This window comes from Heloderma suspectum, chromosome 4 (genome assembly GCF_057233095.1).
Source record: "Heloderma suspectum isolate Gila_16-S chromosome 4, 16-S_ref, whole genome shotgun sequence".
Lineage (NCBI taxonomy): Eukaryota > Metazoa > Chordata > Lepidosauria > Squamata > Helodermatidae > Heloderma > Heloderma suspectum.
The window spans coordinates 161,119,241-161,144,689 of NC_139461.1; the positions used below are offsets into that span (position 1 = coordinate 161,119,241).

The following is a 25,449-nucleotide window of genomic DNA, read 5'->3' on the forward strand; positions in this document are numbered from 1 at the left end:
TGTCTCCTAAGTGAGCAGAACAGAGGAAGCTGCTCCAGCTGGTCTAGGAGCTATACAAGCAAGCAAGCTCCCAGAGAGCGAGCAATCAGAGCGAGCAAACAGGGAGAGCAAACAGGAGTTTGGCAGGGGAGGTCAAGTGGGAGGCCTCTAACAATTTATTTAATTTTTTTTTCTTGTAACACACACTTCCATACCAGTGGGACTCTGTTGTTAACCTCCAGTGAATAGACGACAAAGCACAGGCTATTCCAGTACAATCAGAAAGCTAGAAACAAAAAGAGAATAGAGACTATGGAAGGAAAGGACTCTCGAGTGGCGGTGACCTTCAAGGTCTGTGCAATGTTTGTTTTCTTGCCTGAGATCAACATGGCCTACACGCGCAACAAGTGCAAGTTGATTACACTGTTGGAAGAAAAAGTAAGAGGACTGGAGTGGCGAGTGTCCAACCCTCAAGAGCATAAGAGAAGACGAAGAGTTCTTAGACAGAAAGGAGGAACTACAGCAGCAAAGCAAAGTACAGAAGCTAGAAGAGCGGAGGCAGAAAAAGAAAATGCTGAGGTGAGGAAAACTGCAGTAGAGGATACTCCTTGGAAAAGGGTGACAGGAGCAGAAGAACTAGGAGCCACTCTGCACCAGTGGAAGAAGTGGAACTATGGAACTGTTTTCAGGTACTTGAAGATGAGACTGGGGAACAGCCTGCAGAGAATTACAGGGGACCCCGCAGGGGAGCGAGCAAGAGGCTGAAGGTCAGTCAAGCAGAGACAATGAAACCAAGGCCTACAACATAAAGAGAAGAGTAGTAGTTGTGGGAGACTCCTTGCTGCGTGGGATTGAAACCCAAGTATGTCACGAAGACCCATGGACTCGCCAGGTATGCTGTCTCCCAGGAGGGAAGGATTAGAGACGTGACTGAAGGGTTGCCTACACTCATAAAGCCCACTGACAGGTATCCCTTTCTTCTCATCCATGTGGGATCAAATGATACTGCCAAGCGGAGCTATAAAAAAATCACATCAGACTTGGAAGCTTTGGGAAGGAAACTCAAGAACTTTGGGGTCCAGATAGTTTTCTCATCCATTCTTCCAATAGTTAAAAGAGAGATAGCAAGGGAGAGAAAAATACTCCGTGTGAATGACTGGCAAAAACACGTAGAAAGAAAGCCAGACTATAAAGCAAATGGTCTTCAATATCTATATACTAATGCCCAGAGAATGGAAACAAACAGAACCAACTTGAACTCTTAATACAGCAGGGAAATTATGACTTGATAGGTGTAACTGAAATTTGGTGGGATGACTCCCATGAGTGGAATACAGCAATTGAAGGATATAACTTGTTCAGAAGGAACAGAAAGGGAGATGGCATTGTACTATATGTTAAAAATACATATCTCTGCACAGAAATACAGGAGGATGAGCTTGGTAGCCCCATCGAGAGCATCTGGGTTAAAATAGATGGAGCAAAGAATAAAAGGGACATAGCGGTCAGAGTCTACTACTGGCCACCCAATCAAGGAGAAGACGAAGATGAAATTTTTGAAAAGCAAATAGCCAATGTTTCAAGGAAGCATGATGTAGTAGTAATGGGGGACTTCAATTTCCTCAGGGAGACAAATTCTGTTGGGTAGACAAATTCTACCTGTTGGGATACAAATTCTGCAAAACATGGCCCCTCCAAGAGATTCCTGACTTGTGTTGCTGATAAATTCCTCCTACAGAAAGTGGAGGAAGGAACTAGAGGATCAGCTAGTTGAGTTCTTGGTTCTAAAGGAAGCAAAAGCTGAGTGTAGCCAAATGCGTACCCTGGATTGGGAAGCCAATTTTAATAAACTCAGAACAGTGATAAGGAAGGTCCCATGGCAAGTGACTCTAATGAGAAAAGGAATCCAAGATGGGTGGGAGTTTTTAAAAAAGGAAATTCTAAAGGCAAAATTACAAACCATTCCAACAAGGAAAAAAGGTGGAAGACAACAGAAGAAGCCAGTGTGACTTCACCAAAAGTTTAGAGATGACCTAAAAAAACACAAGGACAGATATAGGAAGTGGAAGGAAGGCCAAGTACTTTACGAAGCATGGAGAGGCTGCCAGTGCTGTTCTCTCCATGCAGGCTACAAGAGGGAAGGGATGAGGAGCGCAGTTTCCTGGCTCAGAGCTCAGAGCCCTGCCTTCGAGCATGGAGCCAGGAAACGGAAAAAAACTATATTGTCTAGGGGACATAGGGTTGCTCCCTCCATGGGGTAGGTAAATGGGAAATATTTTCAGTCACTTAAAAGTGGCTTACAAAAGAACTCAATTCAAAATGTAACAGTTTCTCAGTTAAACAGTAGGCACAGCTTCAACAGTTTGTTAGGTGTTACTGTTCTAGGGCTTTTCCTACAGAGTCAGCTTGCATCCAAGATGCAGTCCTTTCTCTTTCCTTCCCTCTCTTTACCATCCTCTCTCATCAGAAGGCAACCCTCAGAGAAGACATCTCACAGCAGGAGTTGGAAAATGTAATTCTAGCCCCATTACAAAATTTACGGAGCAGCCTCATGGTTACTTTTGTCCAGCATTATGAATTGGACACATTTGCCTCTGCTGAGGTGTGCTTTAACAGATGGGTGTTTCAACAGGTGCTTTTTCCATAAAGCATTTGTTGTTTTAGGAAGATTCCTGTCCTGGGATGGACACTGCTTTTGGGCATTCTTGGAAGAATACTTTCTACCACTAAAGGAGAAAAAATGTTGAATGTACTATGGTAAATTAATTCTCCTCGGTGGACAGAAGGTATCCCAGCCACTCAAGTATGATTGTTCTTACTGATAGGAGATAGGATGAGGGCCTCTTACTCCCAGGATATTTAGCCAGAATAATTCAAGCCCTGGGAATTCTCCTCTCTCCTGTTTTCTACTCTGTATTTTCTAGTAATGGTGATTAATTGTTTTGTATTTAACATACTTTTTTTACAGTTGAAAGTTTTTCAAGTTCCCAACCTGGGTGGGATCTCCCTGGGTGGGCTCTCAAAGAACTAAGGGAGCCCAATTTTCATGGGTTGTCCATCAGAGCTAGTGGCTGGAGTAACCCATTCAAGAATACCCTCTAGCCTCTGAGCAGAATAAACGTATGGTAAGCCCAACTTTGCTTTCTTTTCCTGCTGACTTTCTTCATGCTTCGTTTCTTTCTCAAAACTGTAGGAAAGGATGCTCAAGGACTTGCAGAAGAGTGTGGAGGAGGAGGAGGTGGTGTGGGAAGCAAAGCTGGCTGCATCAGAAGAAGCATTTCAAAAGGTACTTTCTGAATGTAGTGTGTGTGTGTGCATGCCTTATAGTTTTTCCAACACCATGTTCTCCTTATTAGCCACATAAACACTCTCCTCTGCAATCAGGTACTTTGATCAGTGGCAAAACGTACGGTGATTCATGAATTACGGTTGAGCAGAACACACAAAAGCTGGGAAATTTTTTCAACCATAATTTCAGCCCCCTTTCAAACCACAGTGTGCCTTGGGCAAAGAGACCAGCATGGGTGTAGCAAGTGACAAAAGGCAGGAGGCCACTGGGATGCTCACGTGACTGTTGAACCACAGGGCTCTGGGACCTACCAGTCAACTGCCTGAGTGCTTGGACCAGTGAGCTATTATGCATGCCAAGTCAGAGTTGCCCCCTCATTTCATGCTGATTTCATTCTGCTTCTATAGCCTTCTCTGTACCTGAAGATCAAGCTGCCTATAGTCCTGAAGCAGTGAAGGGGGTATCAGCATTGAGCACTGGCTAGCAGAGAGGAAGTTGTGATACAGAGAGAAAGCCAGCGACCAGCAGTACAAGGGTTAACAGTGTTTCTCTCTCTCCCCCCCCCCCCCCGGCTGCACCACCACTGCAGGGGTTAATGGCACATATAGCCTTTACCTCTTTTCCCTCTCCCTGTTTTCCCCAACTCTCCCAATCTTGTACAATCAGCAGAAGCTCTAGCAGCATATAGTGTTGCAGGGGCAGTACTCATTGTAGCAGCTAAGAGGCTTCAACAACCGGTTGGTACGTTATAGCTGAAAATGCATCCCCAGCTAATTACAAGGCACCACAAATGTATCCTCAGCCACTGATAGCTTATTAACATCAACAATGAGCCGATACCACTTGAAGCTAGTGACTGGAACTGCCTGAAATTAACTCCTGCACTCCTATAGGCAGGTAGAAATGGGGTGAGGTGGGGGGGGGGGCTGTTTGCCCTTGCCATGCTGCTGCAGCCCAGTGCGGGCCAGACTGTTAACTTTTTGTTGTGCTGGGCCCTGGCTTTCCTCTCTCTATCCAGTATGACGTCCCAACTTCCTCTTTGCCAACCAGTGCTCAAGCTGTTGTTCCGTTCATTGCTGACAGTGGCACAGAGTAGGGGGTAGCGGAACAAATGGGAAGTGGGATATGGGGTGGAGGCTATGGGTGCTAAACTGTTGACCCCTGTACTGCTGGCTTTCCCTGAGCTGTTTTCACTCAGGCATGAGGGGGCAACTCTTGACTTGGTATGCATAATATTTCACAGGTCTGAGCTCTCAGGCTGTTGGCTCTGCCCCAGAGCCCTGTGGTTCAACTGTCATGTGTTCCTCACATGTGAGTCCCAGTACTGGGAAAAAGGTGGGATAGAAATATGATGATGATGATGATGATGCATCCCAGTGGGCTCCTGCCCTTCGTCACTTGCTACACACGGTCCCTTTGCCCAAGGTGCCCTGTGGGCTGAAAGGGGGCTGGTGTTATGGTTGAAAAAATGATTTCCCAGCTTTTGTGTGTTCAGTTCAACTATAATTCACAAACCACCATAGGTGTTGCTACTGATATCACAGGTTTTGTTAGGAACATTTTTAAGACATGTCCTTGGTGACCCCCTCCTGCTGCACTCCTGCCTCCCTACAAATACAGATGTAAGAGCATGAAGGGGTGTGGAGACTCTGTTACTTATCAACACAAGTTTTAAGAGAAGATGTTCCCACATTTAGTGCATTTCTACATTTTACATGTTGTCTGGAGTGTAGAGTTGCTAGAAAAATTGGCAGGTTAAAAATCTGGGAGCAGGGAAGTTGGGCACAAGTGGTCAGAATACGTCTGTGGTGGGCAGGAGTGGACCATGGCAGCTGGGTGTGAGGAGTTCACAGCTTCCCAGCCCCTTCCAGTGTCTGGCTACCAGTACATCCGAAGCAGCAGGAGGACACATCTGCTATGACTCACCCTGGAATATGAGGCACCAGATACAGTTCAGAAGGCTGGAGAAGCTATGAAGCCTGGGAGCAGGGAAGTTGGGCACAAGTGGTGGTCAAAGAAGAATGTCTGCCCCTCACAACCGAAGACCTTTCAGAAGCCTTATCTGTGACTAGGATGCTTTCCAATATCATCAAATTATCATAATGATTAAAACCTGCCTAGTCACTCTTCCCATCACCTCTTAGAATCATAGAATCTTAGGGTTGGAAGGGGCCAATAAGACCGTCAGGTCCAACCCCCTGCTCAATGCAGGAATCCAAGTCAGGGCATCCCTGACAGATTACTGTCCAGCCTCGTCTTGAATGCCTCCAATGTGGTAGAGCCCACTACCTCCCTAGGTAGTTGGTTCCATTGTTGTATTGCTCTAACAGTCAGGAATTCTTTCCTGATGTTCAGCCAGAATCTGGCTTCCTGTAACTTGAGCCCATTATTCCGTGTCCTGCACTCTGGGATGATCAAGAAGAGATCCTGGCCTTCTTCTCTGTGACAACCTTTCAAGTACTTGAAGAGTGCTATCATATCTCCACAGTCTTCTCTTCTCAAGGCTAAACATGCCCAGTTCTTTCAGTCTCTCCTCATAGGGCTTTGTTTCCCCCAATCATCTTTGTTGCCCTCCTCTGAACCCTCTCCAGCTTGTCTGCATCCTTCTTCAAGTGTGGTGCCCAGAACTGCACACAGTACAGATGAGGCCTAACCAGTGCTGAGTAGAGGGGAACTAGTACTTCCCGGGATTTGGAAGCTATTAATGCAGCCCAAAATAGCATTTGCCTTTTTTGCAGCCACATCACATTGTTGCTCATTCCCAGATTTTTGTCACTTGTAGTATTGTTGAGCCAAGTATTCCCCATCTTGTAACTGTGCATTTGGTTTCTTTTTCCTAGGTGCAGAATGAATGAATTATTTTAATAGTATAGTCCATGACCAGCTCATATGTATAAACAATCCAAAAATGTCACAACAAACTAAAATGTTCCCAAACAACAAACAAGTGAACAATATAAACAATAAATAAACAATAAAACATTATTAAAGATTACCTATTACAGATTAAAATTAATATTATTAGAATTTTAAAGCATTATATACAGTATCCCCACGGATCTTACAGGCGGCTGCAAAAAACCTTGCACAAGGATCTGTTAACTGCATATTAGCACCTAAAAGAAGCTTCCTGGCAACCTCAACATCAGATCTGCCCGGAAACCTTCTAAGCAGAGGAGAAATAAACTTTACACGGATTTCTTGATAAAATCAACAAGAAAAGATAACATGTTCGGTTGTTTCAAGCACTCCAGCACTGCAAGGGCAAATCCTCCCTGCCATTGGAGTCTTCCTATATCTCCCCTCCAGCACTGCTGAGGGGAGTACTTGCCATCTGGCTAAAGAGAAAGCCCTGCGAAGAGTAGGAGACTCCAAAAACAATACATAGGTAGCCATTTTTTACAGTGTATCTGATGTCCTCCAGTGCCAGAAAGTCTGGTACTCTGTTAATATCACACTGCTGTTCAATATCTAACACTCTCTGTTTGGTAGTTACCATCGCCTTATCCAATCCCATTGTTAGGAGAGTCTGTGGAGAGAATCCCAACAATGTAATCTTTTGATGGACTGCAGTTAGCCAAGAAGAACGAAAGCTGTCCCAAAGAATTAAATAAGTTAATCCTTGCGGGCAATAATTTAATTTGAGCCAAACATTAATAGAGGCAAGGCTTACCCTAGCCTCTATTTAATCATGCCAGATTCTAAACGCATACCAGTGTTAGAAACACAACTGGGCATACGGAAAATTGCCCTTATAAATTTTGATTGAACTCTTTCTAATGGGCCAAAACAAGAGGATGTTGAGCCTAGAGTTGTCCCATAGAGAAGCTGAGATAATTTAAGGGCAGCAGGTATATATTGCCCTCCATCAGTGTTAAAAAATTTTTAATATAGCCTGAGCAGATCTTTGGCCAATCCTGGCCACATACTCATGATGGACATTCCTTGCCCCTGAAGATTGTAACATCACCCCCAGATACTTAGAGCACGTCACCTGCTCCACTCTGTGTCCATTAATACTCCATATCCTAATTTTAGGACGCTTCCCGAAAGACATAATCTTTTTTTTTGGTAGTTAATCTCCAACTGATTCTCATTACAATAGAGACTAAATGCCCGTAGGGCTCTTCTGAGACCCACAGGAGTTCTGGAGAGTAATACCGTGTCATTGGCATATAAGAGTACAGGAATTTTTCTATTGGCTAAGGGGGGGGGGGGAATATATCAGGGGTATTTAGACAACTGATCACGTCATTAATATAAAAAGTGAATAAAAAGGGTGCCAAAACACATCCTTGTTTCACTCCTTTTGATGATATAATGGAGTCGGTAAGATGTCCAATCCTATTGCATCTGACTTTCAAAGATGTGTTAGAATATAGGGCTCATATTAAATATAAAAGCCTTCGATCGATGGATGTGACTTCAAGTTTCTCCCATAATCTTTCTCTAGATAAAGAGTCAAATGCAGTCTTAAGATCAATGAACACTGCATATAGTGAAACCGTGGTTTTAGCCGCATACTTCTCTATTAAATGTTGCAGAATTAAGCTGTGACCCTGAATTGATCTACCCTCCCTAAATCCAGCCTGCTCCTCAGCCAATGGATTTTCCTGTTCAATCCATAATTTAAGTTTATCTAACAAGTGGCTTGCATAAAGTTTGCCAGTTATGCTGAGCAGGCTAATTGATCTATAATTGGCTGGATCATTCCTCCTCCCTCTCTTAAAAATTGGAATTATTATCGCCTGTCTCCATTCCTTTGGGATATGCCCTGAATAATCAATATAAGTAAATAACGATACCAAGGGGGGAGCCCACCAATCATTGTTGGTTTTCAAAAGTTCAGGAGGAATATTGTCAATACCAGGGCTTTCCCTCTCTTAAGTAGATTAATCAGTGACTTAATTTCTTTATTAGAAACTGGAGACCATTCAGGGAGATCAGCCATCTTCTCTGTACAAAATTCACAAGCAGACTCAACATGTATCTTCCGGAAGTATGCTTCCCAAATACCTGGTGTGATTATGGAATCTAAAGGGGAGGCATCCTTAGGTGAAAATTTTGACGTCAGTTTCCAGAAGACTGAAGAGTTCTTGTCTCTGGCTGCCTGTATAAGCCGTACCCATGTTGCTTTGGTGTCATCTTTCTTCTTCTGGACCACTATCTGTTTATAAGCTCTCTTTTTCTCTAATAGTTGATTAAGAAGGCTCGAGCCATCTGACCTTGCGGCAGCCTTATAAGAGTAATATGCAGAATTGAGCGACTTTTTTGCTTCCCGGCATTCCGTATCAAACCACCACTTTGAGAGCCTATTTGCTATTTTCTTTTGTAAATTAGCATCGTGATGTAAATCAGCATCGTGAGTAAGTATTGGATTCAATAACGGCAATAAGTTATTGTAGGCGGTTATTGGCTCCTGTCCCACTGGCCTTTCCACTATAGCTGCGCAGCACTCTAACATGCCTTCATCCTCTAAAGCTGCCTTCAACTTCTGCTCGAGTAGGGGTGACCATTTAGCATGACACCCCAATTGCTGGGTAGGTGTTATATAAGCCCCGGACTGGATCTTAAGATACAACTGGCATTCTGAAGAAGCCATATGGAGCAGAAGTGGTAAGTGAAATACCACAAATACAGGTAACACCTGAAAGTTCTTAACAAAAGGGACTAAACTTTAATTGGTTAACATGTAGTCAACAATACTATGTCTTGTTCCAGCCATGAATATGAAATCTCTGGATAATCCCCTAAAGTAGATCCATTCAAAATAGTAAAGTTCAATCTTTCAGCCATTCTAGCAAGGCATATACCAGCATAGTTTGCCATGCCATCTTTAGAGAAGCAAGGATAATGGGAATAAAGATGTTCTTCCTTGTTGTCAGCAATAGGCACCTTATATTTAGCATAAAGAAAATGATCATTTGGGCCCAGTCTGGCGTTAAAATCCCCCCCTAAAAGGACCTTATCTATGACATTGTCTGCTATTAGATCTTCAAGATAATGTTCCAGATCAGTCCAGATCATTGTGATGATCATCTTACTTCGTTGGAGGGGGAAATATATATTTACCACCAGTGTAGCAACAGAGCCTAGTATTGCCATAGCCTGTTGATTCAGTGGCTGTAATAAGGTGCACTTAGCCCTCAATGCAGTAGATACTAAAATTCCTAAACCCCCTTTAAGCCTCCCTGGGCCCGCTCCTGGTGTTGCCCCACTACTATAGGAGTGGTAGCCACAAATCAGCAGGTCCTCAGCTGTCCAGGCCACTTGTATTAATATTATATCGTATTTCTGCTGAAAGAGGGAGTGCTCCTGACTTTTACAGCGTGCCCACCCTGCTACATTCCATGAGATGATTTCCAAAGGTTTTATTGTATCCTGCATATGCTGGTTTGAGGCTCATCATACTTTGACCCCCTCAGTAAATAGCTGTTCAGAAAAGTTACTCTCTTTATTCATTGGGGGATCCTCAACTATCATACTCGGGGTCATCTGAGGGAACAATCAAATTTGAAATGGGGGCTCTCTTCCTTACTATTACGTTAGGTTCCAGTGGGGGTTCAATTTTGTCTTCATCCAGTGTCTTCCTTGATGAACTACAAATGAGAAGTTGGTCATTCTCTGTCTTCTCCTTAGAGTGAGAAGCCCACTTCAAGTCCTTCAGAGTAGCCACCAAACATTCAAAGCGATTTATCAAGGATACTTGCCCACGCATTGGTAGATTGCCAAAAGAAGAAAGAAGATTAGTTTCCACCGCAATTTCTGACCAATTAAAATCAGAGTTGATCCTATCTGTTATGTGGTCATATATTCCCTGTAAGACAACCACGGCCAATTTGGCTTTCTATCAACTGATCTTCCAGGGTTGCCTCCATATTAATAAGGTCTTCTTTGATAGGTTTCTCATTCACAAGGACTGAAATACTCCTATCTGTCCCTCTTGGGCATACACTTAACAGGGGCATAGGGCATGCCAAATTTTTAAAATATCTGGTAACAATTATGCCCCTTACTCTTCTTGTAAATCCTATTAGTTATTATACTCTCCTTAAAGGTTACCAACGCCCAGGCATGGGTATAATTATGGAACAAATATTCCACCTTCATCATTTTAATTATAGAGGATAATTAATTGATTGTTGGTTGTAAAATTCTAAGTAAATGCCATTTACGTTCATTCTGGGAAAGCATTCCTTTTCGTTTTGGATATCCACAAAATACTAACATATTAGCCATTAGTCTTAATTTCCATGTGGCATTATACTTAAGCGGTACTAATTCTGCTGTTATTTGATTACCCTTCTTGATGTTGATGTTCAGACCATCATCCCATGGATCACTTCCCACCAATTCTTTAGTGTCATCTATAATGAAGGGGGTAGTGGTATGATAGGTATCTGTAGAGACCCTACCACTACATAGCTTTTTTGGCTTTTAAATCTAGGTGTGTTTTTTCCTTTTTTGGTTTATTCTCAAGGAGTTTAAATAAGTTATAATAATTCATTTTATGAGTTGGTTTTCCTATCTTTTTTGTATTCTTAATATTTTTACTCTTTTTAATTTTTGTTGACATACTCTTATTTTTCCTTGGATTTGATCTTTTCTTATCTGAATATCTATGAAGGGTCTCATTTTGAGTCATGCTCTTAGTTTTCTCTTCAGGAGTTTTTTCCTCACCACAGGAAACATACTGGGGGTTTCCAGTGCCAGGGTCAGTTTGTTCATTACTCTTCTTGGGCAACTTACCTAACTCAATTAGAATAGTTAACAACTCGTGAGAGTCATAAAGGAATAATTTGATTAGCTTCATCTCATCTAAAATATCTTTTACCCATTGAAACAGTATGTTAGTATCTGTCTCCTCTCTCAACTCAGATGTTTTTGGGGAGGATTCTTTCTCTGGTTGAATATATCCCGGTACTAAGTCATCTGCTTGTTTTAGCATAAAATCATCTAGTTCTTTTCTTCCCTTCTTCTCTACCCTACTGGTAGCCACAGCATTCTCTGCAGCATCCAGCTCCATTGCCAAATCAATAACAGAGTCCTCCCATCATGTCTCCAGTGTCATACATCTATGATCGATTGATCAATCTAAATTGGAAGCAGGGGGTGATACCAATGTTACTTCCTTATTATTAATTCCTTCATCTTTAGGAAGAAAGGAGTTCGTAATTTTCTTTTGTCTTTCTTTCCTTTGTCCTAATAAATTGCCATGTATGGGAGAGATTCCATGTTTCTTATACCCCTGTCTGGTGAATACCATTGCATAAGCTTGCATAAGCTTAGGTACAGCCAAAATTAAATAAGGCAATTTGACCAACTATAGTTCTTCCTGTACTGCCTGTACTTCCCTTGTTAGGCTTATATGAACCCTTAAAGTATTAAGAAGCTTTTAACCCACTAAATACAAGGTAGGTACAAGATAAATAAGGGGCCGCGGTGGCTTAGTGGTTAAGACGCTGAACTGCAGACCGGAAGGTCAGCAGGACAGCAGTTCAAGACCCGAGTGCCGCGTGACAGAGTGAGCTCCCATCTTCAGTCCCAGCTTCTGCTAACCTAGCAGTTCGAGAGCAAGAAATTGCAAGTAGATAAATAGGTACCGCTTCAGCGGGAAAGGTAACAGCGTTCCGTGCACCTCGGTGTTCAGTCATGCCAGCCACATGACCACGGAAGCGTCTTCAGACAGCGCTGGCTCTTCGGCTTAGAAATGGAGATGAACATCACACTCTAGAGTCGGACACGACTGGTTGGGGACACCTTTACCTTTTTTTTTTTTTACAAGATAAATACAAGGTAAAAGGGAGGAGGAGGAGGAGGAGAAGGCCAGAAGAAGTACAAAGTACTTTAAATGAATAAATAATCCAATGATCCAATGAGTTCTTATCATAAACAAAAGAAGCCTTATCGAAAGCCAAGAAAGTAACTAGTTAAGCTTCTCACATATACCATTCGTTAAACTTTTACAACAGCATCAACAGTATCAACTCTTCTTATAACAAAAGATTGTCCAAGGCTTGTTAGTAAGACCTAAAAACTGAAATAATGAAACCTCCAAATGCTCTAGATGCTGGAATGTGAGTCAGGGAGGTAACCAATCATAAATAATGAGTTGCCGTGAAGTAATATCTCCACTCTGTCAGCTCCGCTGGTTCCACAGGCTCTGCTAGGTCCACAGGACAATTAATCTCTTTCTTTAGGAGATTACCTACCAAGGCCAGAAGTATTTATATTCCTTGTTGGTTGTTTAGTTATGCCTTTAACAATCAGCCTAAGATAAACAACATCTAACAGCCAAAACCAGGCTGATAGTATCCATGGAATGAATGCACCGGCTTCTTTGTCAGACGCAGGTCTATGTCTCTTAGGTCAGATCTTGGCATTTATCCCTATTAAATTTCATTCTGTTGTTTTCTGCCCAGTGCTCCAGCCTATCAAGATGACTTTGAATTTTGTTTCTGTCTTCCAGGGTATTAGCTATCCTGCCCAATTTTGTGTCATCTGCAGATTTGATAAGCATTCCCTGCACCTCCTCCTCCAAGTCATTAATAAAAATGTTGAAGAGCGCTGGGCCCAGGACTGAGCCCCGCAGTACCCCGCTCGTTACCTCTCCCCAGTTTGAGAAGATCCCATTGATAAGCACTGTTTGAGTCCGAATCTGTAGCCTACTGTGGATCCACCTGAGAGTTGTTTCATCTAGCCCACTTTGAGCTAGTTTGCTCATCAGGATATCATGAGGCACTTATTCAAAAGCTTTGCTGAAATCGAGGTATATTATGTCCACAGCATTCCCACAGTCCACAAGGGAGGTGACCTGATCAGAAAATGAGATCAGATTCATCCGGCAGGATTTGTTTTTGACAAATCCATGTTGGCTTCGAGTAATCAGTGCATTGTTTTCCAGGTGCTTACAGACAGATTGCTTTATAATCTGTTCCAGAATTTTCCCAGGGATTGATGTCAGACTGACTGGTCTGTAGTTCCTAGGTTCTTCCTTTTTACCCTTTTTGAAGATAGGGACAACATTGGCCCTCCGCCAGTCATCTGGCACTTCCCCCATCCTCCATGATTTCTCAAAGATAATAGACAGTGGTTCTGAGAGTTCTTCTGCCAGCTCCTTTATTTCTCTTCATGCAAAGCGCCATGCAACAGCAGTCTATTATTTCTTATCCACAAACAGAATGTATGCATCCTTTAAATGTGTCAGTAGTCGCTTGAGTACAGATAGGTGGGTGTCATTGCACAGTAGTCAGCACCCATCTGCTTGCTTGCACCAAGTGACATAGTGACCAGATGTGGCTGTTTGCCAAGATGAAATTCTACTGCCAGCGTGGTAAACAGTGTGCCCCGAATGCACAGCTTGTTGCTATTGAAGTCGTTTACAGGGACACATTCTTTCTGGCCTTGAGCACTGAAGCAATATAGCAACACAACTAAATATGGGGACACTCAGAGAGGACATCCTCACCACATTGTGTGCATCTGTCCCCAAATGATGCCGCCTGATACAAGTGGCTGAATGCAATTGTAGGTACTGTGGGAAAATAGGTGAACAGGCACAGTTGTTTTGCAAGTTTGGCTGGTGGACATTTGGGCAAGAGGCACATGTCTGCACCCATGCTGTGTTGCATTGGATGAGTGGTTCCATATCTCAACCCTGACTTTTCAAAGCTTCCACCAGGGCCAGGAAAAACTGGAAAGCATCCTGCTGCTGAGGTAGAGAAAACAGTTCTCCACCAGCTGCCTAAAGTTGGTTGATGGCAATACTGTTGATGCATTGTTTGCAAAAGGCTTTGCAGTAGAGGTGAAGGATAAGGAATAAGGAAAAATTGTACCAGGTAGGGATGCATCCATATTGGTTGAAATATGGAATTACTGTCAACCACCCTTCTGCAGGGGTGGAGTACAGCCCCTTTAATTCGCTCTCCCTGCCTTAAACCTTGATTGATTGACCTGGACCAAGCTGCTCTGCCATGGGACTCCAGAGGGCCCCATTAAATCCTCCCCCTGTGGCCGCATGCTACATCTCAGTGCATACATTCCAACACTTCCAGCTGACTTCCCTCAATACAAACTAATGGGATTTGTGGTGGGGGGAGCTCATATGTCCCCCAGTCTTTGACCGATCTTGCTGGATTTCAACCTCACAGCTAATTAGCCCTTTCTCTCCCAACCTGCCAAATATGGCAGCTTTCCTTCCATATTTCATGTGACAGACAGTTGGTTATGTGTTTTTACTCTTTTTTCTCACATTTTCACGCTAAAAAAAATCTACCATAGCCTGTACACTAGAACTCCCCATGGACCTATATGTCAAAGGGCAATGCTAACTTCCTTCCATGAGGGCCTGCGTGGGGGTCTAATCCTTTTTCCCTATAACATCCCATAGTGTTGTTAGGCACCAAGCCTAGGTAATCTGCTAGCAAATTAGCATAGCTATCTATATGCAAAGTTTGGGGCAGATTGGACAAGGGGGAGCTATGCCCCCAAAACTGACTTTTTGCCGCTATGGGGAAAAGGTGCAAAATGGTGTTCCCAACCATGACTATGGGTGGCCCAACTGGGCCTCTCACAATTAGGCTGATGGGCTTTGTGCTTCTTCACATGGAGGTATTATCCTGCTATTGAGATTGCTCACACTTGGACGTTTACGGGTCCTTTTAATGACGTTGTCAACCGCCAGGGCACATCCAGAGGTATTTCCTGGGGGGTGTCTGCATGGTCAATTTGCTGCAAGCTGGCTCTGTTTCGAGGTCAATCGGGGCACATGATGTCGTGGCCATCCTGCAGCCACCCTGGAGCTTTTCATGGAAAAAACGGATTTCCTGAGACTAAGTCTGATTTTTTTCCTTAAGTCGGGTTCTCCGCGGTATAGTTGTGTGCCCGAACCCCTGCTGGGACCAGTGTTTCCCAGCACAAACCAATTAGTGTCTACTCAGAAGTAACTCCCATTGTGCTCAATGAGGCTTGTCCCCTGAATGAGCGCTTCAGAATTTACAGAGATCCCCCTCAATCAAAATAGCACATTTTAAAGCACTAATTCCCTAAAGGCTGTAAAGCACTATCTTGAACCTGTGATTCTCCATTGTTTGGTTTATTGCCATTCAGAAGTAACTAATTCGCACCTTCGACCCCACACTGCATCGGGTTAGAAAGGGGACTGGTTTCCTATCCCTGTGTTTCCCGTCCCTGTCTTTTGCAGCACAAACATGTGTGTGTCTACTCAGAAGTAACTCAGAAGTATTGTGGTCAATTAGGCTTGTTCCTGAAATTTGCACTCCACAAGTTACCAAGATTCACATGTGTTGGAAGAATGCATTTAGGAGCCTTAATCTTGAGGCTGCGTGTTTTTGATGTCTGCTGCCTTGCTTTTCTGAAGTAATTAATTCGCAGCTTCAATCCTTTGCAGCATTGGGAGTTTCAGTGAAAATGAGAATGGGGATTAGAAAGGGGGCTGGTTGGAACCACAGTGCTTCAGGTATTCAGAGGGTTAACTCTCCTAAAGGCTGTGAAGTGCCAAGTCGAAGCTGCTTTCTGAGCTGTAAGGGCGTAATTAATGCAAAGCTTCCATTGTTCGCAGCATCCGGAGCTTCAGGGGAGAAAGAAAGCTGCATCTGTGTTTCTCCAATGCTTGCTCTGGAGTAATTAATGCAAAGCTTGATTGTTTGCAGCTTTGTCAGCTGTAAGGAAGGAAGGGAAGCCACTTGCATTGGAGGTGGAGGGGGGAAGCATCTCCCATTGGTTGATCAGCTCCCACCAGTCTGATGGCGTTCACTCCAATCCCCCCACCCCACTCCTGTGAAGGGGACTTAGAATGGGGTGGTGTACTCATTCATGGAGCTCTGCGCGGACCACAGCCAACTTCTTGAAAAATCTGGGTAAGCCACCATTGGCTTCTCCTTCTGTTGTAGTGGAGACACCCCCTGGTTATTCCATGTTAAAAAGATCCAGAAATAATGAAGTATTAAAATACTTCGGATTGTTGCACTATTAAAACAGCCACTAGATGGCACTGTTTCATTGAGTTCACTGGAACCTTGAAAATTAAAAATGATCCCTCTCAGCAATCACGTGGTTGCCATCTGGGAGCCTGCTGTAAATGCGGAAAGGCTCTACGATGGTAGGACTGTGGATTTTTTCTTTAATTTAAAGGCAACCTTTGTCTACAGGTGAAACCCTCTATCCACTATGTCAGTTTGGCTTCTATTGACTATTCTTAGTTTGGCTTCTATTGCCCATATACCACTAAGTGAAGTTTTATAAAGAAAGGCAGGATATAAATATTTTAAATAAAAATACATAAATAAAAGTAGTTATGCATTATGTATCTAAAATCTCTTGTTTTGCTGATATGACTACCATGTTTTATTTCTGCTTTCTGCTTTACAAGTGTTCTGATTAGTGCTAGAGTCAGATCCAAATACCTGCGGGAACTTTTATATTTTCAAAGGAAGAATGTGTGCCCAATGCAAAATGTAACTTCATTAGTTTGCAAAGAGTTTCCTGAATCACCATTTTAAGATTGTCACATGTTGCACCATGTCTTTTATCAACAACATCTTTTTCTCTACTATTTCACCCTCTTTTTTTATTGAACATTGACTCTGAGACGGAGTTCTGTGAAATTTGAAAGGTCACTCACTACGTTGTGACTTTTAGTTAGTCTTAATAATGGTATTATGCTAGTGGTTAGATGTGCTCCCTTTGTCGCAAACAGAATACTACTATTACACTGAAAACCAAGGCACTATCGAAATAGACTAGAGACACTGGCATCTGCAGGAATTTTTCCAGGGTGGGGCAAGCTACACACTAATGTGTAATTGTAATTCGCGCACATAGCCTTGTGTGTGTGCTTTGTGGTCACAGTCCATGACATCTGGAAACCTTTGAAGTGTGGCAGAAAATCCTGGGAATTTGACAGCACTAAGGCAGAAGAGTGTTATAATCAAGCTTCACATAAGAGGCACCATGACCTCTAACAAATCTTTATCTGGAGTGAGGGATATTAATAAAATAACAACCTAGGAACAAGAGAAAAAAACTCAGATGCACAAATACAGTGCAGCAATCTTAAGAATGTCATATCAGATATTTCACTGCCCTTATCATAACATTGACAAAATGATTTTCTTCATTTTGAAAACACTGGTGAACAAAGTAGAGTCTTTGGGGAGTGTCTTTGGCGGAGAGGGAGGAGAAGCAGGTATGTGGTATGCATTATCAGGTGTAGGTTTCTAAGGAAACCTGGATTACGCACTTTACTTTTCATATTATCAGCCACTATTTGCATCATCTAACAATATATTTTTCGTGTGGCTTGAATTTTGAATTGCAACAATGCTCTTTTGGAAGTATTTTTTTCCTGGAACTTGCACATTAAAATAAAAACCTTTGCACATTTTTTTAAAAACCATTTTTTAAAAACAGCATCAGCAAACAGGTCTACAATTTCTGGTAGATCTAGTGACTGAGCAGCAACATGGTCTGGACACCAGGTCTACTTAGATAAGTAGCCGTGGACTCTGAGAAATTGGTACACCAGGTCTACCCCTTTGTTGTTGCTCAGTGGGTAGAGCTGGTATCTGGACAACATCTTTCTAGTCACAGCTGAAACCCTCCATTTCTGGGCTCCTTTTATCCCTGGGCCAAGGGCCATTACAGGGGTGAAAGTTATGGTTAATATTAGTGGAGGGTAACCTGCTCAGGTTGCAGTTCACCTCTCGGCTCTGCTCTCCAGGCAACACCCAATAGACTCTGGTGCCTTCGCAACAGGGTTTGTTATAACAATACATGAGAAAACACTAACTTTTGAGGAGCTGCATGGCCCACTGTCTCAGCTCCAAGGCCTGCACAGAGAGAGAGGGAGAGAGAGAGGAGAGAGAGAGAGAGAGGGAGGGGCAGGCCCTGTCTTGGCCTCATGCAAGAACTAAAAATGGCAGGTTCTCTTAAAGCCGTATACACGCATACATACATGCAACAACCCTTTCTAGCCCTTAAAAATTGCACCGTTGCTACAGTCAACTTCAGAGCCTCATCTGATTTTCCTTGAAAAACAACACACCAGGAGACTAGATAACTCTGTAGTGTTGTCCAGTCTTTGTTTTCATGCAAAGCTTCAACCTTCTCCCCCTCACCCTCCCAAAATGGTAATAAGACTGGGCTACTTTGCAGTATCACAGCCACAGCCCTGCCTCCTGCAGTATGTGTATAATAATGATGAACTTCATCTGCATGCACTGTGAGGGTACTAGTTTGATGCTTGTTTAAAAGCTCAGAAAAAATATTAAGATGTGAGTTAGGAAAATCATGAACTCCAGTCTTTGCTGATACCTGGCCGGGGTGGGGGGTGGGGGTTGACACACTACTGCGCAGTCTCAGCTACACTGAACTCCTGGATTTCTAAACTTTAAAAAAAAAAAAAAAGGCAACAATCACTTCCCAACAGGGAAGACCCCACAAAAAGCTTATAAATGATCCAGGAAGTTTTATCTCCAGATAGTTGGTGTGTTAACCATTGCTATGGCTTCATTCATTGGGTAAAAACACTGAATGGCAGGAGTAGGCCAAAACAAATAGTAACAGTAGTGGCTGACAATTTTGCCTCCTATCTCAGGTTCTACAAGGGCTACTGACTTGCTTTCTTTTTAAATGAAATCTGGGAATCTGGAGATTATGGCTTATCTGGATGTCCATGCTGGAGACACCACTTTGGATCTGGTTGTTGGTGAATGTGTTGTGTACAGAAGGAAAAATAGGCCCAGTGAATAGTCTGGAAACACCTAATTGTGGAACACATCTTACAACAGAAGAACACATTCAGCCATGCACAGAACTACACTGTACATCAGGGGTCCCCAACATGGCACCTGCAGGGACCTCCAGCGGTGCCCACAAAGCTCCCTGTGTGGGCAGAAGACTGGGCAGGCCAGGAAGTAACTCTTTCCATTTCCCCCTCCCACCCAGCCTCTAGCCTTGCTATTTCTGTCCCCAACACAGGGCAGACCCCCATGGCAGCCATTATGTGACTAGCCACATCCTCCATGGGAGCCATTTTATGGTGGGGCCCACAGTAGTTTCTCAAATTCCCAAACGTGTTCACAGGTCCAAAACAACTGGAAACCCCTGCTGTACACTGAAGGAAAAGCAACTCTGAAGACATTTCAGTGCCCAGTGGAGTCTACACTAGGTTCTGTTTCTTATCTATCTGTACCAGTAGACACAATACAGAGTGCAGAAGCACTACTGAACATATAACGCACTGTATGCACTATAATTTATTGGGTTATAAAACAGGGCTAAAATCCTTTATTTAAAACAGGGCTTTCTGCTTCCGCTTTAAATGCAGGATCACAACTGACTCCCTTTACACACGCTTCCTTTCTCCCCTCCCCTTCCCCACTCCTCCTCCTCCTCCTATCTGAGTCTTCCATTATCTGTCATTGATCTCTCTCCTCTTCTTGCCCTTTAACTCTTTTCACAGAGGAAACTGAAGTGGAATACAACAGGGTAATTTGATAGCTCATTATCTGAGATCTATTTAAAAACAGAACAAAGGGCATTTAGTGAAGGAGACACCCTGGAGGGTCACAGCAGCGTCATAGCCTCTTGTAAAGAGCCCACAAACCTCCATGAAGGAGCAATCTCAATCTCAGGATAAAAGCCCGTGTGAAGGAGCCCATTATATGCCTGCAAACCACCGCTTACTGATGGCAGTTTGTAGGTATTTCAAATGACTTTTTTCTTGAGCACCAGGAATGTAATTCGAATTCTAGATGGTGCTGAGTACACTCTCACACAAGTGAAAATAGAAACGGTAAAGGCTGCACACTAATTCTCTAATTTCTGGTTCTTTGGGTGTTGGAAATGCTTAATTTAGTCGCATGACCAAGTGAAATATCTTGAAGACAAAGTGGAGAAGCTCAAGATGGAACTGCAGAACACGGACAAGGTATGGGAGCATTTTGTGACGCCTGGGGGGAGTGCTAGAACCCTGGATTACATAGGAAGCTGCCTTTATACCAGTTCAGACAATTAGACCACCTAGCCTAGTATTGACTGCTCTGACTACCAGCAGTTCTCCAGGATCTTAGACAGACATATCACTATTTTTAGCTGGAGATGCCAGAAATTGAATGTGGACCTTTCCGCATACAAAGCATGTGTTCTACCACTGAACTTTGGTCCCTTCCCAAAGAAGCTGAATCCTGCACCCTTCACAAAGTGGCTTGGGATCCTGTGTTCAATGCTACATTTCAAGAACTTGGTAATTCTTTAATTGCAGAATATGGCAGCTCTGGTTTGGGGATGGGAAGGATTCAAAAGCAAATATAAATTTTAGGTGTAATGTATGAAACACTGTGTTGTGAGCCTTTAATCTTGGCACAGAATTACTAGAAAAAATAGGATAATTTACCTCTCTTCCTTAGAAAGTAGGTCTTGAAATCTGCCAGCATAGAGCAAGCCAAAGCATCACTGGGATGTGGCAATTGCAAACCTGCCTTGTATTAAGACAGGGGAGGACTTACCACACTAGTATGCAAATCTAAGGAAAAAATGTTGTCATCTGAAGAGCTTTCATTTCCCCCCTCTCTTACAACAGTTAAAAGAGTACACTTCTCTTCTGGAAGCACAGCTGGAAAATCACTTGGCAACTGCCAACTCTGAATGCCAGAAGTACACAAAAGAAGTTGAAGTTGTGAGTGTTTGTCTCTTCTTAACCTACAGAGAACAAGGGAGTATTTGGGGCATGGTGTGCAGAATGAAGTGCTTAATGTAAGGTACCTTCCTCTGCTCTGAGGTTATCCTCAGATGAAGCATGGTATTTCTTGGTTATAGTTATTCCACTTGGTCTAGTCCTGATGGATACTGTAAAAGGGGGGGGGGGGCCTCCAGCCATGGGCTAGATGGGACCCGCAGGGCCTGCCGATCTTGCCCACAGCCTCCAGTCTGCCCTCCTACGTGGCAATTAGGTGCCAGTGGAGTTTTTAAAACTCCCATCTTGGGTCACTACAAATACTAGGTCATCCGCATACATTAGTAGTGAAAATTTTTGATCAAGAATTGTAACAGGGGCAGACTGCAGACCATCCAATTCCTTAACCATATCATTAATGTAAGAGTTAAACAGAAAAGGTACCAAAATACATCCCTGTTTAACTCCAGTAAAATTGTTTATTTGGAGGTAAGATGGCCAGCCAAATCTAGTTTAACATGCACCAATGTCCATATAGTCAAACCATTTGTACCTTATGACATAAGTATTTTGACACAGTATGATAATATCTTAGACTATTGGACATTTCACCAAAAAGGATTTTGTCAATTGACCAAAATATTGTTTAGCAATGGTCATGTGTTTTAAAACATTAGCATTATGACAAGAACATAAAAGATAACCATCAAGTTTAATACTTGTGTTAATTACAAAATGATTAGATAGCTGTCACTGCAGCCTTCCCCAACCTGGTACCCTCCAAATATTTTGGACTACAACTCTCAGCATTCCTGACCCTTGCCCATGCTGGCTGGGGCTGATGGGAATTGAAGTACAAAACAACTGGTGGGCATCAGGTTGGGGAAAGCTGTGTTGCTGTGAAATAATTGCATCAACTTAAAATAATGGAGTTAATTAAGTATGTTACATTTTATTCCACCGTTCCCCCAAAGAGCACAGGGCAGTGATCTTAGTTCCCCTCTCCACTCTGTCCTCACATCAACTCTCTTAAGGTGCAATCCTCTGCATGTTTAGACAGAAAAAAGGCCTACAACTCCCAGTATGCCCCAGCCACATGTATAGGATTGCACCTTTAGGAAGGTTAGGTTGAGAGAAAGTGTGACTGGCCCAAGGTCACCTAATGAGCTTCATGACTGAGTGAAGGTCTCCCTGGTCCTACTCTCTGGTCCAAACTCTGATGCTCTATTAACTATTCAGTGACTTTTACTATTGATGACTGCTTGTGTTCCTATAGAGTTGCCTGAAGTTATACTAGGTAGCCAGTGGGAGAAGCTTTGCTATGCTGCCAGGTTGACCTCTGATTTCTGCAGGGCTAGAGGTCAAGCTAATCTTACTAACAACTGTCACTATCATGTTTTTTTTAAAGATAAGCTGCCATTAATATTTGACTGGTCAGTTGAAGGGCATGCCAACCTTAGTTCCAGTTTACTATAAAACTGGATTCCAAACTGATACCAAAGAGTGGTTTTCAGTCTGATGGTAGCAAAGGGCTGTTACTGTTCATCTTCACATAAATTGGATTTAGATACTAATTTCATATGTTTGGTTTTTTTAGTTGAGACAACTGTTATCTGACTCCCAAGAACACCTCGATGCAACAAAAACAGAAGCACTCAAGCAAAGTCAGGAGCTTGTACAGGTAAATAGCTATATCATAATGGATAGTTTCTAAATTGTTTCCAATAGTAAAGTAACACTCATAGGCTATTGATTACCTTGAACTCCAGAAGATCAATGAAATCTCTTCAACTCTGATAACAAGATCAGAGGTTCTTGACTTTTAGGTTTTTCATCCTACAATAAGTGATTGTATTAATAGTAGGAGAGTTGTTATCATGGTTGCCTAAAGCAGCCTCCAGCATGTGGACCTCCCCATCCAGCCCCACAGCTTCTTTCCCTGGCCTCACCTGCTCTGCCACAGAGGGGAAAAGCTCCCATTAGCAGGGGAAAGCACTTCTGTCTGATCAGCTGCTTTTTCCTGTGAGATGGGACAGGATTAGGGAAGGAAGCAGGTGAGTGATCAGTCTTGTGCTGCTTACTTGTGAGTAGACATGATGTTCATGCTTACTTCCACGTAGACATACTTCCCAAAGTATGTTAACAACTGATTGTTATAAATCAGTAACAATGGAATGGGGGGGGGGCTTGGGTTTTTCAGTTATACCCACTGTTGTCTGTGGCTGCCCACCATGGGAACATGGCCCCCAAGAGCTTCTGTAAAATGGGATCTGGCCCTCAGGCTGAGAAAAGGTCTCCATCCCTGCCCTAGAGAAACTCAGACCTCATTCTCATTGGGGTAATCAACCAGTTCTGTCTGGACTTTACCATTTCACACCATAGGTGAAGATTCCATTTGAATGAAATAAAAATCCCTGCATGTAAAAAACTGCCATGTTAATCTTGGCTAGAACCTTTAGACTACCATGTGGAGGGATTTTTTTTTTTGCATAGAGAAGTATTAAATCTTATCCCTGGCCTGGTAGAAGCTACACGTTGACCCTCTCGGTGAAGACTCTAGGCCAGAGTGATCTGTAAATGATCCAGCAGCCAGCAACCCTGTGTGGCTGAAACACCGCCTTGCTCACTTCAGCAAGGATTTAAAACATTTCATCTTACAACAGCTTTGAGTATTGGCCTGTATAGAAATGTAATAAATAAATAAAAATCTCTGGATGCACAGTTTTGTAACTGAAGAAATGTAACTTGTGAACTGAGAGCACTTGCGTGTGTTTGGCAATGAATTTTGTGATCACAAAAATATTGCTCAGAGGTGCTTGTGATCAATTGTGTCTTGTGAAACTGGCAACAAAATGAACCAAGCAATGGGCAGTATCCAATACTACTACTGTGCTCCCACTGGTTCTGTTGTGCTCGCAGGACCCACTGCCTGTGCTACATGAACTAGTGTTTCCAACAGTAATCCTGGAAATGAGCAGAATCGCTGGTTTCTGAATCAGAGCAGGTCAGCAAAACTCCCTTCTGCAAGCTCGGGAAGTTTTTGGAAATGAGCATTTCAGTAATTTCTGATTGCTGCAGGATCCACTAGCTTCCCACTCTGTTAGCAATGGATATTGTCCAATATATATATTTTTACTGATTTGGCTGATTTTCATTTCATTTAATTCCAAAATCTCTCATTGCCCAGTGCTTCACCTAGGATGGATACACTTCTGAATAACAGCTGGATTTTATATTTCCAAAACAGAGGAGCCAAAGTTTTTCTTTTCTGGTTTCCAGCAACCCATGGCGCAGCTTCAGGCCCAACTTTGTAACTATAGCTATTATAGTATGGGTTTTTAGCTTAGACTTTTGTTTGCTATTCTTTATTTCAGTTTCTCCTCAGATAGCTGTAATTCCCCCACTTAGGTTGATTAGTACAAAGTCAGTCAGGGTGAGCAGAAGCTCCTTGCACTCAGACAGGAACTTGTTTACCTGGAATGTATCAGTAGTGAAAGTGGGTACCCCACATCAAACCCTAAACCAGGCCCCTTTTTCAAAAGTGACAGGTGCTGCACCCCCTTAAGGAGACGGGATGCCCTGCGCTAGCCAGGAATCCCACCTGCGGAAGTCCTGCCAGTCATATGACCGTCAGGGTCATATGCAGAGGTCAATTCCATTGCTAGGCTACACCTGCCTTCCTCCTGAGTTTCCAAATCCAAGGACATAATTATACATTGAGGGCCCAATGACCAATCCAAAATCTCCACATGGGCAACCCTAGTCTCAGTGACTGGTGAGTCAGTAACTAGTAATTTTCTTTTCTCAGAGTTAGGATGGAAAAACTGAATGATTTTAGGTTGATTATGGGCCTTAACAAAGGATGCCACAACTTCCTTCACTGGTTCCAGTCCCTTCTCTGGTGAGAGCCATTATGTAAAAAAATAAAAAACAAAAATAAATAGCAACTCACCAGTGAAGGCCAACTCTATCAGGGTCCAGCCATAGTAATGTTTTTAACAGTTGTTAGTAATACAGGTGTTCATACCTAAAAAGCTTTACCAAACTATACAGTAAAAACCTCTGACCAGCAACAATAATATAGCTGAAAAGTTAAAAGGGAAACTGTCAGCAATTAAGGAAAGAGAACCTTAAAACATTTAAATATATTTTAATATAATTTTAATTGTATTGTTTAATTATATTTTAACTTTCATATATTTTCATATGTTTTAATTGTATACGTTTTAATGTTTGTAAGCCGCCTTGTGTCCCAGTACTGGGGAAAAGGTGGGGTATAAATAAATATAATAATAATAATGAGAAGTCATCTGCTGAGATAACAAAATACTTACAAAATTATTTTAAAATAATAATACAATTCTTTTAAAGCAAGCTAAAAAGATGAGTCAGCTAACTTTTTGCTTTAAAATTGTTTCTGTTTAAAAACCTATACAAAACACAAAAAGTATAATTCTGTTGTAAAATATATTAAAAACATATGTTA

At 42.6% G+C, this 25,449-nt stretch overlaps 1 protein-coding gene across 5 annotated transcripts in view; it reads left to right on the forward strand.

Annotated features, from left to right (window-relative positions):
* Window positions 1–25,449, forward strand: part of RRBP1 (ribosome binding protein 1) — a 214,478-nt gene that overhangs the window by 174,867 nt on the left and 14,162 nt on the right. For all 5 annotated transcript variants that reach the window (XM_084854812.1, XM_084854811.1, XM_084854813.1 and 2 more), the window contains 4 exons: window positions 3,173–3,265; window positions 20,148–20,219; window positions 20,871–20,966; window positions 22,561–22,644. In XM_084854812.1, the coding sequence (XP_084710938.1) occupies window positions 3,173–3,265; window positions 20,148–20,219; window positions 20,871–20,966; window positions 22,561–22,644 (345 nt within the window). The remainder of the gene's footprint in view (window positions 1–3,172; window positions 3,266–20,147; window positions 20,220–20,870; window positions 20,967–22,560; window positions 22,645–25,449) is intronic.